Genomic DNA, 16,897 nt, shown 5'->3' with positions numbered 1-16,897 from the left:
AGAGAGCAACTAAGGGAATACTAACAGCAAGAGATAGATGGATGTTCATTCGCGTGCAAACTGTAACACTAGTACAGTGAATTTTTAAAAAGAAAAAAAAAAACTAGTACAGTGGGAGCTGGTCACTCCTAGCTCTACCTCCGATGCTTTGAGCTACAACTTACGATCAAGATGCATATGACAGGATCGAGTGCTTTTTACAAGGACGGATTCACTGATCATGCACACATGATCCATCACAGGCACGAGAGGCTGGCCCTGGGTGCTCCTGCAGATCCATCGTCTGTTGCCGCCACACCTTGCCCAGCTCCTCCGCCATCCTCACCGCCGCCTCAGCTATCCCGGCGAGCCCTCTCCTCGTGAACCCCACGGCGTAGAGACCATCCTCCTCTCCGGCCTCCCAATCACCTGTCCCCTTCATCTGCATCCATCCAAAACACTATCTAGTCAGTAAATAATAAACTAGACTAACATCTTGTGCTGCTGGCTCCGTCTAGTAGTTCATCTAGTTCCATCAGTTAGGCAAACTCGAACCAAACTACTCTTCTTTTTTTTTTTGTTACCTTGAGCCACGACGCGACGTTACTGCGGTAGCCGGTGGCGAGCACGACGGCGTCCACCTCCACGACGCGTCCGTCCACGAGCTCCGCCCCCCCGGCAGGCAGAGGCAGGAACCTCCTGACCTCCGGTACGACCTTGATCTGGCCCGACTTGATCTTCGCGAGCGCGCCGATGTCGAGCACGGGCGTCTTGCCCTCCCGGCTCTTGAGCTCCATCGGCCCGACCGCCGGCCGCCGCAGGCCGTAGCGCTCGACGTCGCCCAGCGTGAGCGCCGCCATGGCGACCAGGATCCTGTCGACCAGCCAGAGTGGGAGCCAGCGCATCATGGTCACCGTCATCTCGAACGTGGACTTGCCCATCACCTCCCGCGGGAGCACGTGCACCGAGTCCTTGACGACCATGGTGGGGGAGGCGCCGTGGTGGCAGAGGTCGAGGCAGACCTCCATGCCGGAATTGCCGCAGCCGATGACCAGCACGCGCTTGCCCCTGAAGGGCTCGCCGGACCGGTATTCGGCGGCGTGCATGACGGGGACCCTGCTTTGGCGAAGGCCCTCGATGTCGGGGTCGACGGTGTCGGCGTTCTCTCCCGTGGCGACGACGAGCCACTGGCAGACGTACTCGACGTCGCCACGGCCGGCGACGTGGGCTTGCACGCGCCAGACCCCGCATGCGCGGTCGCGGCGCGCGGAGGTGACGTTGGTGCGGAAGTGCGGGGCGATGGAGAAGCGGCGGGCGTAGGAGTGGAGGTAGGAGAGGAACTGTGCCCTGGACGGGTACTGGGGGAAGTGCGGCGGGAAGGGCGCCATGGGGAGCTCGCAGAAGCGCTTGGGGAGGTGCAGCTTGAGGCGGTCGTACGTGCGGTTCTGCCACAGCGAGACGATGCAGTCGGCGCGCTCCAGCACCACGGACGGAACATCCTGCTTGCGGAGGCACGCCGCCACGGCCAGCCCCGCAGGTCCGGCGCCGATGATGAGCGCACCGTTCACCCAGTACTGCTGCTGCTGCTGCTGCTGCTTGTTGTCGTTGCCCTGCACCATGGGTGCCACCGCCTCCTCCTGGACCATTGATCTCATCTGTCGATGCTTGCCGACACCTGCTGCTTTTGCGTATGGTATGTTGTGTGGGGGCGTGGAGTATATATACCAAATTTATACTCTCAGGAGTATACATACATACATTTGGGCACCCTAGGGGTATATATACCAAGTTTATACTCTGTCACACCCAGTTTTAAAAGAACAAATCAGATACATTCCACATGTATGTCAGGATTAAATTTTATGTATACAGTGACGTATAAGTGATTCCATTCACGGCAGGGCTCTTCTCGAAGGCTTGGTCCAGCAGGGCGCCACAATAGTGGGAGGTGCGCGCAGACACTGGAGCGAGCGGACGCGTGGATGCAGGAGCGCGGGTTGTGTAGCATGCATATATATATACACGACGAGTCTATTCTGCGCGTAGATGTAATTGAGAACTACGTTGCGCCACCCTCAGTTGCTACAGCCACCTTCGCACCACCCCAGTTATGACTAAAGTTTTGACGGCACATATAGGTGAGTTACGATCACATAATAAAAAGTGTATAATTACGAGAAGCATTGTAGTTTATTGTTGTGCCACCCTAGTTACGACTAAGAAAATAGTCAATTACGATATCACAGATAGTTAAGTTACGTCGCATGACAAAAAAATCAGTTACGATAGCAACTATACTGCGTTTTGGATATAACTGGGGTGTGCACAGAGGTGACCCAGTTGTGATCACAGTTATGACTAAAAAAATAATCAGTTACAACAGCATAGATACTTGAGTTATGATCACAAGACAAAAAAGTCAGTTACGATAGCAAAGGTGACCCGATTGCGATCATATGACAAAAAGTGCATAATTACGACTAGATAAGGTAACAAGTTACAACCATATATGTTTGTAGTAACTGACCTATCTTGTGAGTCGCAATTGTACTGGTTTTTGGATCGTAACTGCATGGTAGTGCAACAGTATGTCAGGATCAAACTTTATGTATACGGTGACGTCATAAGTGATAACATAACAGTGTCATTACACAACGATAAGATTTATTACAAAAGTACCCGTAGGTCTTAAAGGAAAATACTAAGATAACTTTCAGCGGTAGCGGGTCTTCTATACATTCATAGGCGTTGTTCGGGGAAGTGCCAACCTAGAACATGATCTTCAGGTCGAAAACCTCTTTTGCCTAGGACTCAGCTCCATCGGCCGGGATGTCCTCTAAGTCCTCATCTTCTAAGCAGCATCAAGAGATCGGGAGAAGGCAAGCGTGAGTACATGGAGTACTCAACACGTGTGAAAAAAATATGACATGAATGCTTAAGGTAAGAAATGCTTGACTCAGGTTTATTGCATCTATACCATCTTAATCTAGCACTCAAAAATGACTTAGCAATCCTATTTAACATATGTGACGATACCAACATTAAAGGGATAACTCATCGGATTCCATCCGACTACCAGACTCACCAGATATCTCATATCCGGCTACCAACTCATCGAGGTACCACCATCCGACTATCCAAAACCGACCATCCAAGATCCCCACTGATCATGAAGAAATCCAAGCCTGCTCTTGACCGTGAGCACGGCTGATCGATCAGTTTTATACTTTGCAGAGTTTGCACACTTTATCAACGAGTCGTGATCACCACTTTTGCCGGTACCCGTCGGTACCTTATACATTTCCGAGGTGTGCGCCGAGATGTCAGGAACCCTGAGCCCGGGTTCCCCTGTGCCTCCTGTATCAGTCCCTGGATCAAGTAGCTGATACGCACAGTATAACAGTCATAATATCACAGTCAAACTTCATGCATAAATAATATGGTTTAGAGTACAAAAGGTTACAACCCATACTGTATATTACAAATCTGGCCTAGCGGCCATCAAAGCACACAGCGGAACAAAAGCCTAAGCCACAAGCAACGAGGGTGCGAACGCAACTTTAGATACTATTCTTCATTTCTGGCTTCTCCTCCGGTGAAGTCGGCATCGGCTTCTTCATCTGAATGACAGCAAGAGTGAGTACGGAAGGTACTCAACAAGTCCTATACTACTTCAAGGGGGTTGATAGATGCATAATGAATATTTCAAGGATAAGGCTTTACAGCATAGTTTTAAGCGTAAAACAGGTTTTATGCAGATATCCAGTTATATATTCTCCACCGTTAACCTTTTTGAAATAAATGTAACAAAGCTTTTGAAAACAAGGCAGGCATCTTCTGTTGGTACTGAATATCACCTCAAGTCCCCAACGCATTAGAAGGTGACCTGATAGCAAAGCTGTCGAAATAGTTTTAAAACCAAAACTAGGGTAACAAGTTGTATCTGGGGGTTTTCGGTCCTGGGAGGGGCTATACCTCACTCCGCAGTCCTTTTTATCACATCTGGTGTACCTCTAGTACCATACAGCTTCTGGCGGATCGAGCCAGGAACCACATCACATGGACATCTAGTCCACACACTCACTCATCAAAACTCACACACCCAGAGTCTATTCAAGTGAGGTCAATGCTTTGCATGTCCATAACCGTGGACACGGCTATTCGAATAGGTTTACACTCTACAGAGGTTGTACAACTTTACCCATACGATATGCTCAGCCTCCAACCATTGCAAGCGGAGGAGCGAATCATACCGAGACTCTCCAAACACTTTTCCTGCCGGGCTTTTCCACGAGACACGCCAAGTTCCAGAGCTGCATGTTCCGAAGGTCAGCCTCCATTTTTAAGCCTAAGCCGGTCCCTGAACCTCCAAACAGCAGGACAGATAGACCCCTGGCTGCTCGTTGCTCTCAGCCTTCTGGTATGATGCCCAACTCAGTCCAGTGAAGAAAAATCAAATCCTGCCCATACAGGACGCATGGTTGCACGGGGTGGCTAAGCATAACGGCGCAAGACTCGGTCCTTAAGCGGCCGGGCTAGGCATCTTCACGGGCAATGAATACCATCATGTAACTCAAGCCCCCATGAGCATCCTCCCCGGAGGACTACTCTACCTGTCCGCGCCAAAACAGTTTTCACCCATTTTTACACATCACCTTCCATGTCCCACATGACATCAAGGATTTCCCGACCATCACGAAATTCACAACCATCAAGGAAACATGGTATATGAGTTATCATTGATAACAGCAAGTTGGTCTCCGAAGAGAAGTGTTTTAAAAGCAATATCTCCGAGGAGATGCATTTTAAAAACGACATCTCCGAGGAGATGTATTCAATCCTAAGCATGCTAGATATCAAGACGTCATCCATCGTTAATATATTTAACAACAGGTATTCCTAGGGTGATATGTATTCTGGATGATGACATGTATGGCATGGCAGTGTTGATAGGGTTAACTACTACAAGTAGTTTGAAAGAAAATGCAATATATAGCACATGCGATAATGAGTCTGATTTTAGTTGATCATATATATTATTCAAAAACATAGGTTCAGTATGATCAAGGAGATAGGACTTGCCTTCTCTGGAGTTTTCTTCAAAATCTTGGTTGTAATCAGGATCTTCTTCGCTTCTGATGCTTCCCGCGCAGCACTCACAGAATTCTGGCAGATCTGCAATTACGACTACGACCATTAACGAGCTATACTAGGAAAGAACCAAATCACACAAAATGGAAAGCCAATGAGCCTTAACAAACATCATAATGTAACACATAACTAGATCTCGATTTTAGATGAATTTTGACGAAAGAATCGCCGAAATCGGAGCCAGAACGGAGTAGTTACGGCTCCCGGAAGATTTAATATAAAATTAAATCGGGAAATTATGAAATGATACTACTCATAGGTGGGACCCACATGAATAGTACCCAGTGGGCCTAATGGGCTCAGATTGGGCCAAATTTGGGCCTAGATGGGCCTGGGCCGGGCTTGGGCTGCACAGTAATAGCTACACAGTACTGGCCCATTCGGGTCCGTGCTGGCTAGCTAACGGGCCAGGGGAGTTGGGCCGGCCTACGGGGTACGGTCTGCTGGCGGTTAGGCTGGCCAGGCCGGCCAGCCAGCCACTGGGCCGAGCCAGGCCTGCTGGCCAGGCCGAGATATGGCCCAGCTGGCTTGCGCGAGCGCGCCAGCGCGCGAACGCGCTCGAGCGGCGGAGCGGAGGGGAAACAAGACGGCGGCGAGGAATCACGGCGGCGCAGCGCCGGAAAGCTCGCCGGAATCGAGTTTTCGCCGGAGTTTCACGACGACGAGTTAACGCCGGGCTTCTACGCGACATGGCGGACTCGGCAAGGATCATCTCGACGGCAACCGGCGGAGAGAACGATGCCAGATCACCGCCGGAGAGGAGATGGCGGCGCGGTGCAATTGGACAGCACCTCCCCCGCACGGGGAGGGGCCAATCCTGCAAGGAAAAGAGGCCTAACGCCCCTAGAGCATATGGCACGATGGCCGGATCACAACACAGGGCAGAATCATGCCGGCGGCGAGCGCAACTGCGACAGCGGAAACCAAAACACGGCGGTGTACGGTGAAAAGCTAAGGGAGAGTGCGAGGACGCCTACATGCTATCTAGGAGGGAGGTGCTAGGGCTTGGGGTGCTCACCGAGCGTAGGAATGACGACGGGCGGGGCGGCGGCCGGCGATTCGTCGGAGAGATGGCGGCAGCGCAGCTCGGCTATTGGCGCGAACGAGCTCCAGTCGAGCTTCCGGTGAACAGGCAGCAGCACAGAGATGGCGGTAGTGTCCTGAAACTCCTTGACGGCACGTGGACGGTGAATGGGTGACGGCGAGGTTGCAGCGGCGGAAATGGCGGTGGTGGTGGTACGGTGGCGCGGCGAAGTGGAGAAAAGGAGGGAGAGAGAAACACGGGCTGCTCTATTTATAGACGGGAGGGAAGGCACGGGGAGGCGGTTCACGTGCTGGCGTCACAGGGACGTCGGTGGCGAGGTGGCGGCCGGCGCCCACCATTTTCCCCGGAGCATGGGCACTCTGCGCCGGCCAGCGCGTGGGCCTCGAAAATCACGGTGCAGAGGCATGGGTAGCAAGGAGAGATTGAGAGAGAGAGAGAGAGAGAGAGAGAGAGAGAGAGAGAGAGAGAGAGAGAGAGAGAGAGCAGGAGCGGAGAGTGAGCAGGGACCGCGGAGAGTGGTCGGGCGTGCGCGAGATATTTCCCGGAGAGATGGCGACCGGCGATGTCGTCGTCGCGCTGGAGGGGAGAAGGAAGGAGAGGCGCGCGCGTGAGTGGGCCGGTATGACGCGGCGAGCTGGGCCGGGCGCGGCGCGTGGGAGAGAGGAGGCCGGGCTGGCTAGCTGGGCCAAGAAAGGGAGAGGGAAGGGGAAAGCCGGCCCGGGGAGAAAAAGAAAAAATGGAAGGAGAAAAAGAAAGAGAGAAGAAAAGGTTTTGGAATAATTCAAATTTGGAGAATTTGAATTTGGTTTTGACAAAGGATCCAACTCAATTTTGGATTTGCGCTGAATAGAATCTAAAAGTATATTTGAAAGTGGGAGTCATTCAATTTCAAATCTCCACCTAAAGAACCATAAAAATTCTCAACTAAGGCACAAGAACCAACTTAATGCAGAGGTTATTTTGAATTTGATCCTAGTGCACTTCGAATACTGTTATAACTTAGCATAACTCACAATTACGAATGTATACATATACTTGTATATATACATCCATACTCCTATTTTCTTAATCTTAATCAGCCTAATGTACCCTAAAAAGTTTCAAGTTGGAGTGAAATTTGTACTAATTGGCAGGCTTAAACTCAGGATGTTACACGAGAGGTCATTACAAGGCATTTACAAGGTGCCTTCAAATCTGTAAACACCCACTAAGATTTCACCGCTAACATGGATTCCATCCACTGCAAAGGTCATCCAATTAATCGACCAGGCCGTACCATATAAGTTTCGTGGTTGCGCTATTATGCCGGGTTACAGGTCCATGAACCAATCCTTAGGATCTAAAGTAGGTACATACACATCGTCTAATGTGCACACAACAACCATACCAACCAAACCAACCTACCTAGATCCCTATGTTCCATATTGTTACAAAAGATTACCCAAATCGATTCATGTTGCAGAGACCATTAGTCAGATTAACATTTATCCTACCCGACTTGACAGTACAACTAAGCATTTGTACGTTTGACACCCAACTACAACACCGGCGACAAGGATAACCATGAAAAATACTAATAAACTCTAAACATGGGATTCATATTGACAAAAGAATGCAATTAGTAAGTAAAAGACACACTTTCCTATAATTGAATCAATGTGATCAAGGACACTTGCCTTCAACAGCGGGTTGCTCAAACTCTTAAAAGATCTGGTCATGCAAGCTCACGTACTACTCATCTCCTATTGCAATCGTGCGCACCGAAAATAAGTAAGCACAAACATCTAAGAACATTACATTAAAAAGAAGCAAAGCATTATAAAAAGCCTACTAACGGATAGTAATCGCTGCTACGATCGCGAGAGCGCAAAAATCGTCTAAAACGAAGCTATAAAGAAAAAGTTATAAGGATTTAAAGCTTTGGGGGCATTTTTGAAAAAGAACAAGGGCTAAGTTGTATAAACAGAAAGTTAAGGGCTTATTTGTAAAATTTAGGGACCTATGCAATTAAATAAAACTACATAGGGCTAAAAGTAAAAGTACAAGGGTCAAAAAGGGTTTTTTTGTGAAAGTAGAAAAGTTTGGGGGCCTGTATATAAAATTACCTAATTTTAGATATTTAAGGATTTATTTGAATTGAAAAACCTAATTATTGCGTCATGCTGATATCACTAGCTTACCTGGCAGCTGACTGGGCTTAGGTGCACTGACGTTGTTTGCCACATAGGACAGGGCTGCCGATGTGGCTGCGACACATGGCACAGATGTGCTAACGCTGATTGGGATTTGGTTATTTAAATCTAGTGCGCATGATCTAGATCGGACGGCTGAGATTTAAAACGCGAAAGGGTATCCGCACATCTAATCTCGACCGTGCACCTACGATCGAACGACCAAGGGCATTTGGGGGATGATTGGCGGCCAGCGGTGATAGAGAGACGGCGCCGCTGCCGCAGGCATGGCCTGAGCATCACCAGCGACGCTCGATCTAGCGCTACGGGCTACCAAACGCGACAAGAAATAGCGCAATCGAAAGAGGAGGCGATGGGGTCCTCACTGAAGGCTTCACGGCGGCCAAAGGTGGCTCGTGACTGAGAGAAGCAGGCAGCGGGGTCAGAGCTTGACGTAATAACGGTCCTGACGGCGGAGAGACAAAATTGAAGATCGGTGAAGCTCCCTCGGGGTCCTGCGATGCCGAAGAGGCGGTCAGCGGGCTTCGGGGCGCAACGGGAAGGGCTGGCGACGGAGAGGTGATGACGGTGCTCACCGGAGCACGGTGGGAAAGGGTCGTGCGGCGATAGAACAACATCGAGGGGAGGCGGAGAAGACTCCTCGTGTTCCCGCGAAACCGATGAAACCGGACAGTGCTCGACGGAGCTCTGCGACCAACAATGGCGCTCAGCAAAGGTGAGGGGTGGTGATGCTTGGTGCTAAGGGGAGAGCGGGGGGGGGGGTTAGGGACGGCTAAATAGGCACGAGAGAGAGCGAGGTGGTTGCAGGATCGTGGGCGCGGGCACGAAGACGGGGTGACGAAATCAGGCGGCGTGGGCAACGATTGCGCGCGACGCGGGCGAAGCGGAGGGACGGGGATGACAGGCGTTCTCAGGCTATCGGCGAGAGAGAGGGAGAAATGGGTTAGGCCGGGCTGCGCGAGGTAACGAGCTGGGCCGGTGAGAAAACGGGCGTATGTACCCTTTGGGCACCCCAGATTGTAGCTTCATGCCTAGGAGGTTGTTGCATTTTGATTACCAGCACAGTGGAGCTCATAGATGCTACCGCTCGGAGGTCGGCTCCCTCCGACTCCTAGCACGCAAAGCTTGCAGATGTCGCTGCACTTTCAACGGGCACACAATACGCGATGTTCTACAGAGTTTGCAAAGTCTGCACGCTCTGATTCCCGAAGAGGCGAGCTCGTCTAAGCCGCCGCAACTCTAATTCCATTCACGATGGGGCTCTTCTTGAAGGCTTGGTCCAGCAGGGTGCCACAGTAGTGGGAGGTGCGCGCAGGCACTGGAGCGAGTGGACGTGTGGATGCAGGAGCGCGGGTGGTGTAGCATGCACACACACACACACACACACACACACACACACACACACACACACACACACACACACACACACACACACACACACACACACACGACGAGTCTATTCTGCGTCTATGCGTCTAGATGTAACAGTGAACTACGTTGCGCCACCCTCAGTTGCTACAACCACCTTCGCACCACCCCAGTTATGACTAAAGTTTTGACGGCACATATATGTGAGTTACGATCACATGATAAAAAGTGTATAATTACGAGAAGCATTGTAGTTTATTGTTGTGCCACCCCTAGTTACGACTAAGAAAATAGTCAGTTACGACATCACAGATAGTTAAGTTACGTCGCATGACAAAAAAAATCAGTTACGATAGCAACTATACTGCGTTTTGGATGTAATTGGGGTGTGCACAGAGGTGACCCAGTTGTGATCACAGTTACAACTAAAAAAATAATCAGTTACAATAGTATAGATAGTTGAGTTACGATCACATGACAAAAAAGTCAGTTACAATAGCAAAGGTGACCCGGTTGCGATCATATGACAAAAAAAAGTGCATAATTACGACTAGATAAGATACCAAGTTACAATCATATATATTTATAGTAACTGACCTATCTTGTGAGTCGTAATTGTACTAAATTTTGGATCATAACTGCAGGATAGTGCAACAGTGAACTACAGTACATCTAAGCATATAATATATATATATAACTCACGGAACAAGAGAGTTTTTTCCACTCTCTTGTATCATGCTTGTAACTGAGACAGTTGTGTTTTAATCAAGTAAAATCAGGTCGTTTGCCTCGAAAAAAAATATCATCATCTACGTACCTACTGGCCACTACTGTGCAGGTCACTTTATTACTTGATCATGGATCCATCACATAGAAGCGAGCAAGCTAATTAAAAACATGCAATTTAGCTAGTTAATTTGATTGATATTACTGTTATTTGTTGATCGATGAGTCTGCGAGCGGCCAGCTGCCAGCTGGGTGGTAGCGTGCAGTTTCAGTTCGACCCAGCACCTGGTTTGGGCAAACCACATGCAGTTGAAAACTTGAAATCTCCAACTTGGATGTGTATGTGTGTACATGTACGATGCATCGCTCAGAATGCATGCATAAAGATGGATGGTTATTAGACGGATCAAGTTGATAGAGTGCGAGCCATATACGCGACGCATATGCACGCGTGATCGATTTATGGATATATAGATAGATGCATCGGCCCCATTCTCCACATCACATGCACACAGAGGCTAGCAGCCGCCAGCCGCTACATTTGCCTGCATGCCGGGGATTTCACGATGCATCATCTGTCCATGCGATGCGTACGTCCACTCGATCACAAAACTCTGCCCATGCATGTTGACATGTTCACCAGCATGGCTACCTTGACGTGTGGGTGTGGCCATTTAAGGCGCTCGAGAATTTTACAAGTTATGGATTCACAGAATTGTGAATCTGGATTATGGACTTCAACTAAAGGAGATCCTACAAGTATATGGTGAAATTTGTGCACACGGTTTACATGCACATGAGTGCTTCTGGTGATATTATAGGCGTGTGTGCTGAGAGATGCACTCGTGAGTATGTGAGTGTGGTGTGCATGTGCACTAGGTTGTGTAATTATATGTCAATCTTGTAATCGAAAAAAAAGAGTAATATAAGGAGTACTTATTCTTTAAAATAGAGTAAAGGAATGGAAACAGTACTTATGCTCCTAAGTAATTAAACCAACCACTCCATTTAAAATTCTGAATTGAGTTATGGCCTATTTGGATCGTAGGAATTTAACAATGAGCTGCTCAAGTCCTGCATGGTTTAGTAACTCAAATGATGTAACGCCCTGTGCTTTGGACATGAAAAAAACCACAAAAACCGTGAACTTTTTAAATTTGCAACAAACTAGAAACAATTTCAAATGAATATGGGCAAAGAAACCCAAGTGTATAGCTCAAATTTAAATTTTGAAATTCAAAAACCTGCATAAACTGCATCAAGTTGCGTTTATGAATTTCTGGATTTATTTGGTTGAATGTTTGCCAATTCAAATTTGAACATGGTTCAATTTTGAATTTGTTTTTTTTCCTGAAAATGTCAAACCTTTCTAAAAACCTAAACTCCTTTTCCCTTCCAACCCAACCCGGCACTGTTACCTCTCTCTCCCCTGTTTTCCTTTTCCTGATTTTTCCATCGGGCTGTGACCCTTTCACTTGCCCAACTGGAGCCAGGTCCATCCCCTCCCCTTTATCAGTGCTTGACAGCACTCCAACCCACCTTGGACCGTTTTGGCCCACGACACTGCCATCATCTTCCTACAGCTTCCCCGCCGCTCGCCATACCTCCCTACTCCCCTCCTTCATTCCTCTCTCAATATATTCCTCGCTCCATCCCCTTAACATAGAGCGCACATCAACACGTCATCAGCCTACCTAGAGACCCACTCATCTTGTCCCATTGTCAACGCCGCTGATGTAGAATGTGTAAATAATAATTATACATTTAATATGAATACGATATTAGCTCATAATGAATATTTACCGTGCATGTGCTCTTAACCCGATACGGTAGGTCTTACAACCGTCATAGGGTAAATAAGCCATGTGCTAATATTTTAGGAAGTTCGTTGTATTTTATACGGAACCCATCCCTATATTATAAAGGAATATCCAAGACATCCAGAATAGATACAATCTAGGAAGATTGCACTAAGAGTTTTTAAGTATGATACGACTCATTTGCCCTGACTACATAAGGAGAGGGAGGGGTACATTAAGGAGGATACCAGATCTAGAGCTAGAAAGAGGGTGAATCCTAGGAAACCCAAGAGTAAAGAGATCTTGAGCCACATCAAATTCCTAAAAAAGGTCCGGATAAGCAATATAGAGCAAGCCTAATCAGATAGGAGCAGAGATAACCTATTAAGATCCACAACAAAGTCAAATCATAACAAGATTCATCCGACATGGGATTTACAACTTAGAACATGAGAGAACTCTCCTAGATCCTTAGGATTGGATCTAGACATATCCCAATTGTAATTATCTTTTCCTAACATCAATAAAGGAAAAATATGATTTATGATTATTATCCTAAGGGAGCCTTGAACTTATATAAAATCTCATGTCTCTTTCTTCAATACGTATAGTTGAGGAGGAGGGATCCCTACTTTATACAAGTATTTGCATAATCGACTTTACCAATCATTAACAACTGGCATCAACTATGGGAATACAACAAGACATCTTCATCAAATAAGCGTATCAAGTCACCCGCAATGGGCTACTCTAACGACGAGTTCTACGATGACTTTGGACCCGACATCTACATGAAGCCCGACGCATTTAAGGAGATTCCTCGATCTTCGATGGTAATTTTCGATTGACAAGCCTTAGGGTTTATTGATCAAGATGATTAATCGCATAATCTTATGCCTTGTGAGTCAAAAAAAAAAAACAACGACGATTGTGGCCTCAACTTCCGATATCTCTTGCTACCAATTAGTCGCCAATATCGAAAAGGAGATTCCGAAGGATGAACATCGCTTCTCAGAATTTGATGCATTTACAGACAGAGAAGACGTAGAGGATTACGAAGTCAATGTGCTCTTTGTTGATCCTCCAGCATATTGAGCATATGCTAGCCCTAGGCATGAAAATCCCATCACAAAAAGTGATGATGATGCTCCACGAAGGGTTTCGAGTCCATTGAAACTCCTCTCTTTAGTTCACAATCGCAATGGAGATCAAAGCCACAGGAATCAATTGTCGTCACCTCGCCGTTTAGTATTCTATTCGATAGGTTGGCAAGACAACAGGGAACATTGTGCTTTTGGCATGGCTCGGTACCTACAAGGTGCAAAGACCGTACTCTCCAATCTGACTCGGGGAGGATTAGATACTCTAAAATGGGTGCAATAGTTGGAAGACATTGCTAAGATTGTTACCAATGTTCAACAGCGAGCAAAAGACTCAACCTCAACAAGATATACTATTTGGATGAGTAGAACATATCAACACAATTTCAATTTAGCTTCCCCTAGTCGAAGGTGAGAGACTAGACCAACCTATGAGGAGGCATACACACGTGGCCAGCGGATACATCATGCAACACCTCCCAAAAACCGCTCAGATATGGATCTACGTCATGAGATTAATGAACATCATGACCAAGAGAGAGATCAAGATAGGTCTCCTAGAAGAACTAGGCCAAGTTCTAGAAATAATGCTAACTCGATTCCTGAGGGTCGAGGTTATGAGTTCATTTACCGGAGAAGCACTGCAAAAGTTACCGGGTGTCGAGCTTTTACACCCAATCACTGAGCAGTACGCTAGCCAAATATATTCTAACCTGGCACATCAAAACGTCATCCCCCTTTGCCGATCACCAAGGTTTCAGGCTCCTTGGCATGATCATCCCGTCCCTCTATAGTTTCCTAATGCAAGTCTCCAATGACTCCAAGGTTGCCCATTGGGTGCTTGAGGACGCCATTGGAGAATTAGGGGCTGGAGGTTGAAGAAACGGAAGAGCTTGCAGTTTGACGGCAAAAGTTTGAGAGGCACAAAAGTAGGAAGGCGATAACGCGTATATCCTTTCTTATTTATAAGAGTTGGAGATCGTGCATCGGTTTCATAACAGGTTCTGGCTTTATCACTCCAAGCTAAGGGCATCCCACTACCTCAAAAATCCACATTAGTGACGGGTGGTAACCCTTATTAGTGACGGGTATTTCACCCGTCACTCTTAACGCATCATTGATATGTTCTCATCAGTGACTGGTCTGAACCCGTCACTAATGAAACACATTAGTGACGGATCTGACTAGACCCGTCACTAATAACTGCAATTAACAACAGGTCAAATCTAGACCCGTCGCTAATGTGTGTTGGGTCCAGATCCAAAATGTAAGTTCATATTTACATGCATATTAAGTTCTAAAACCTCAAAATACATCATGACTCTAATAGGAAAAGACAGCTCCAATTTAGAGATATTCTGGTTACATAAAATTTTCACTCTATGCTTACATAAATAATAAAAATGACTAGTTCTACAGAATACAGAGTACCAATATTGTTCTTCTGCTCCCCAAGCATTGACAAAAGATAGCTCCATAGCTGAGAAGCAACAACAGCAATAACTATTTAGCCATAAATATTGGTGTGAATTAACAGAAGTCTGAATATTAGTGCTCAACATCTATTCTGCTAAGCTAAACATCTATTTTGCATAGTTCAATTGCAAGCAGTCAGCACAGTGCTATTCCATCTTACACCTTCCAGTATCCAGTACATGTCAAAGTCTCAGTATTTGCAGACTATTGTGAGCAGTTAAATCAAATTAGTTGTAATATGTCATTGCTTTCAGCAGTTCTACCTTAAGAATACTCTCGATAGGAACAAATGACCTTAAGAAATCCTCAAGTTGTGTTGCTTAGTATAAACATATATACATACATTAGAACCACAAGCTTAGTTATAGGATAGCATCATGTTAATGTTTATGCTAAGTTAGAAAATAGATGGATGAAGCTACAAGTGTGGCAGGCAAATGGCACAAACCTTCAAGAAGTCACCACATTGAATCATGAAACCTTTGATCACTCTGTGGAACTGACAACCCTTATACCTCCGTGGCAAAGCATTTTTTCTGCAATCAACGATGAAAGCAAGGAGCAAGACTTACTATCAAACATCAGAAAACTATCAATAAGTCAAGCTAAAAAGTATGACCATTCAAGTGGCTGATGTCCCAGAAAACGTTTTGACCATACGAGCTAAGCTTCTCACCAATCATAACCAGCAACAGAAGTAGAAAATATGTCAAATCCACATTTGCGTTTCCGTATACCCATTCTTTCTGCACAATCTAGTATCCTGATCAAATAACCAAGCCCAGTATAATAGCAAATCCACTACCAATTCATACTAAACTAAATGGATGAAGATAAAGTCAACGTTGCAGAATTAGCCTCATACATAAGCCCAAAGGCCAATAATCAACAACCAGATGCATCTTACCTGTGCTCACCAGTGCAGAATTGCCTGAAACAAACAAACCAATGCAATTCAGAGATCCATCAAAAAGACCAACACTCCACCGTCAGACACCGCACGAGCCTGCCTCCCAGCACAGCCACACGAGCTGGTGCGGTTCGCGCTGCCTGTCGCCACACGGCTGGTCACTCCCGCCATTGATCGGGTCGAGCCCATCGTGGATTTGTCGCTCCCGTCGTGGATCCGGCCGCTCCGGTTGCCCTGCAGTGGTGGCGGCGGCACTGACCCCTACGCCTACGTCGTCCCCGCGATGCATAGTAATCCTTCTAGATGCGGTGCACGATCTGGTGGCCGCCGAGGTCGAAGGCCTTGTGTTAATTCCCTAATTTTTTTCCCTTTCCTCTCTCTTCCGTCTCTCCCGTCCCCTTCACGTGACCCCGCCGCCGCGCCGCGCCGCGCCGCGACGACATATCTCACGTCCTGCGCTGCAGCCTCGCACCCCGTGCAGCCCCCTCGCGCCCCGCTCCACGCAGCCCCGTCTCCATCTCTATATAAGAAGGTGAACAGTGCAGACCCCTATCCTCACCTCCATCCGCTCTCTCCCTCCGAGCACCCTGCCATCTTCCACTCTGAGCACCCCCCTCGCCGCCGGTGAGCCCCTCCCGGCCTTCTTCTTCTCTCTCTCCCTCTCCTTCCCCTCCCCCGGTGGACATACCTGGCCTCCCGTCGCCGGCCGCCGCTCTCCCGACACCGGGCCGCCGCCTCCCCGTGGCTGGCTGTCGCTTTCACGTCGGTGGCCGCCGCCCCCATCGCCCACCGGCCAGATCCAGGTCGCTGCCCTCGGTCCGTCGGCCGACGAGGCCCACCGCCCGTCGCCCCTCCCTCTCTCTCGCCCTCTCGTTCTCTCCGCTGCCCGAGCCATCCCTCCCCTCTCTCTTCTCTCTCTCTCTTTTATCTCTCTCCGCTGCCCGAGCCGTCACAGCCAAGCCCGAGCCGAGCCCAAAACAGAGCCGCCAAGCCGCCGCAAAAAAAACCGAGCCAACCCGAGCCGAGCCCAGCCCAGCCCTGAGCCGACTCAACAGAATATTCTGGGAATATTCCCCTCTTTTTCTTTTTCTGAATTTCTCTCCTGGCAAAACTTCTGAAGCCTATTTCTCCTCCGTCCTAACTTCATTTTC

General features: G+C 47.8%; 1 protein-coding gene and 1 long non-coding RNA gene across 2 annotated transcripts; both read right to left on the bottom strand.

Moving 5' to 3' along the window:
* Nucleotides 1-31: 31 nt before the first annotated feature.
* On the bottom strand, nucleotides 32-1,654 carry LOC133895362 (probable indole-3-pyruvate monooxygenase YUCCA9). The gene is made up of 2 exons (XM_062335618.1): nucleotides 564-1,654; nucleotides 32-421 (listed from the first exon to the last, which is right to left on the bottom strand). Exons 1-2 carry the CDS (start codon nucleotides 1,632-1,634, stop codon nucleotides 212-214), a joined length of 1,281 nt encoding a protein of 426 aa, XP_062191602.1. The 5' UTR covers nucleotides 1,635-1,654; the 3' UTR covers nucleotides 32-211.
* A 12,915-nt stretch (nucleotides 1,655-14,569) lies between these two features.
* LOC133895818 (uncharacterized) lies at nucleotides 14,570-16,631 on the bottom strand. The gene is made up of 3 exons (XR_009905656.1): nucleotides 15,513-16,631; nucleotides 15,285-15,372; nucleotides 14,570-14,840 (listed from the first exon to the last, which is right to left on the bottom strand). It is a non-coding gene; the product is annotated as an uncharacterized LOC133895818 (long non-coding RNA).
* Between the last annotated feature and the right edge of the window lie 266 nt (nucleotides 16,632-16,897).

The sequence above is a fragment of the Phragmites australis genome, chromosome 16 (assembly GCF_958298935.1).
Source record: "Phragmites australis chromosome 16, lpPhrAust1.1, whole genome shotgun sequence".
Taxonomy (NCBI): domain Eukaryota; kingdom Viridiplantae; phylum Streptophyta; class Magnoliopsida; order Poales; family Poaceae; genus Phragmites; species Phragmites australis.
The sequence above is the reverse complement of the archived record's forward strand: the minus strand, read 5'-3'. Positions and strand labels throughout refer to the sequence as shown.

Coding starts and splice junctions, on each gene's coding strand:
- LOC133895362 (XM_062335618.1), bottom strand. CDS start 1,634: ATGAGATCAATGGTCCAGGAGGAGGCGGTGGCACCCATGGTGCAGGGC. Junction 422..563: donor ACGTCGCGTCGTGGCTCAAG/GTAACAAAAAAA, acceptor GGATGGATGCAG/ATGAAGGGGACAGGTGATTG.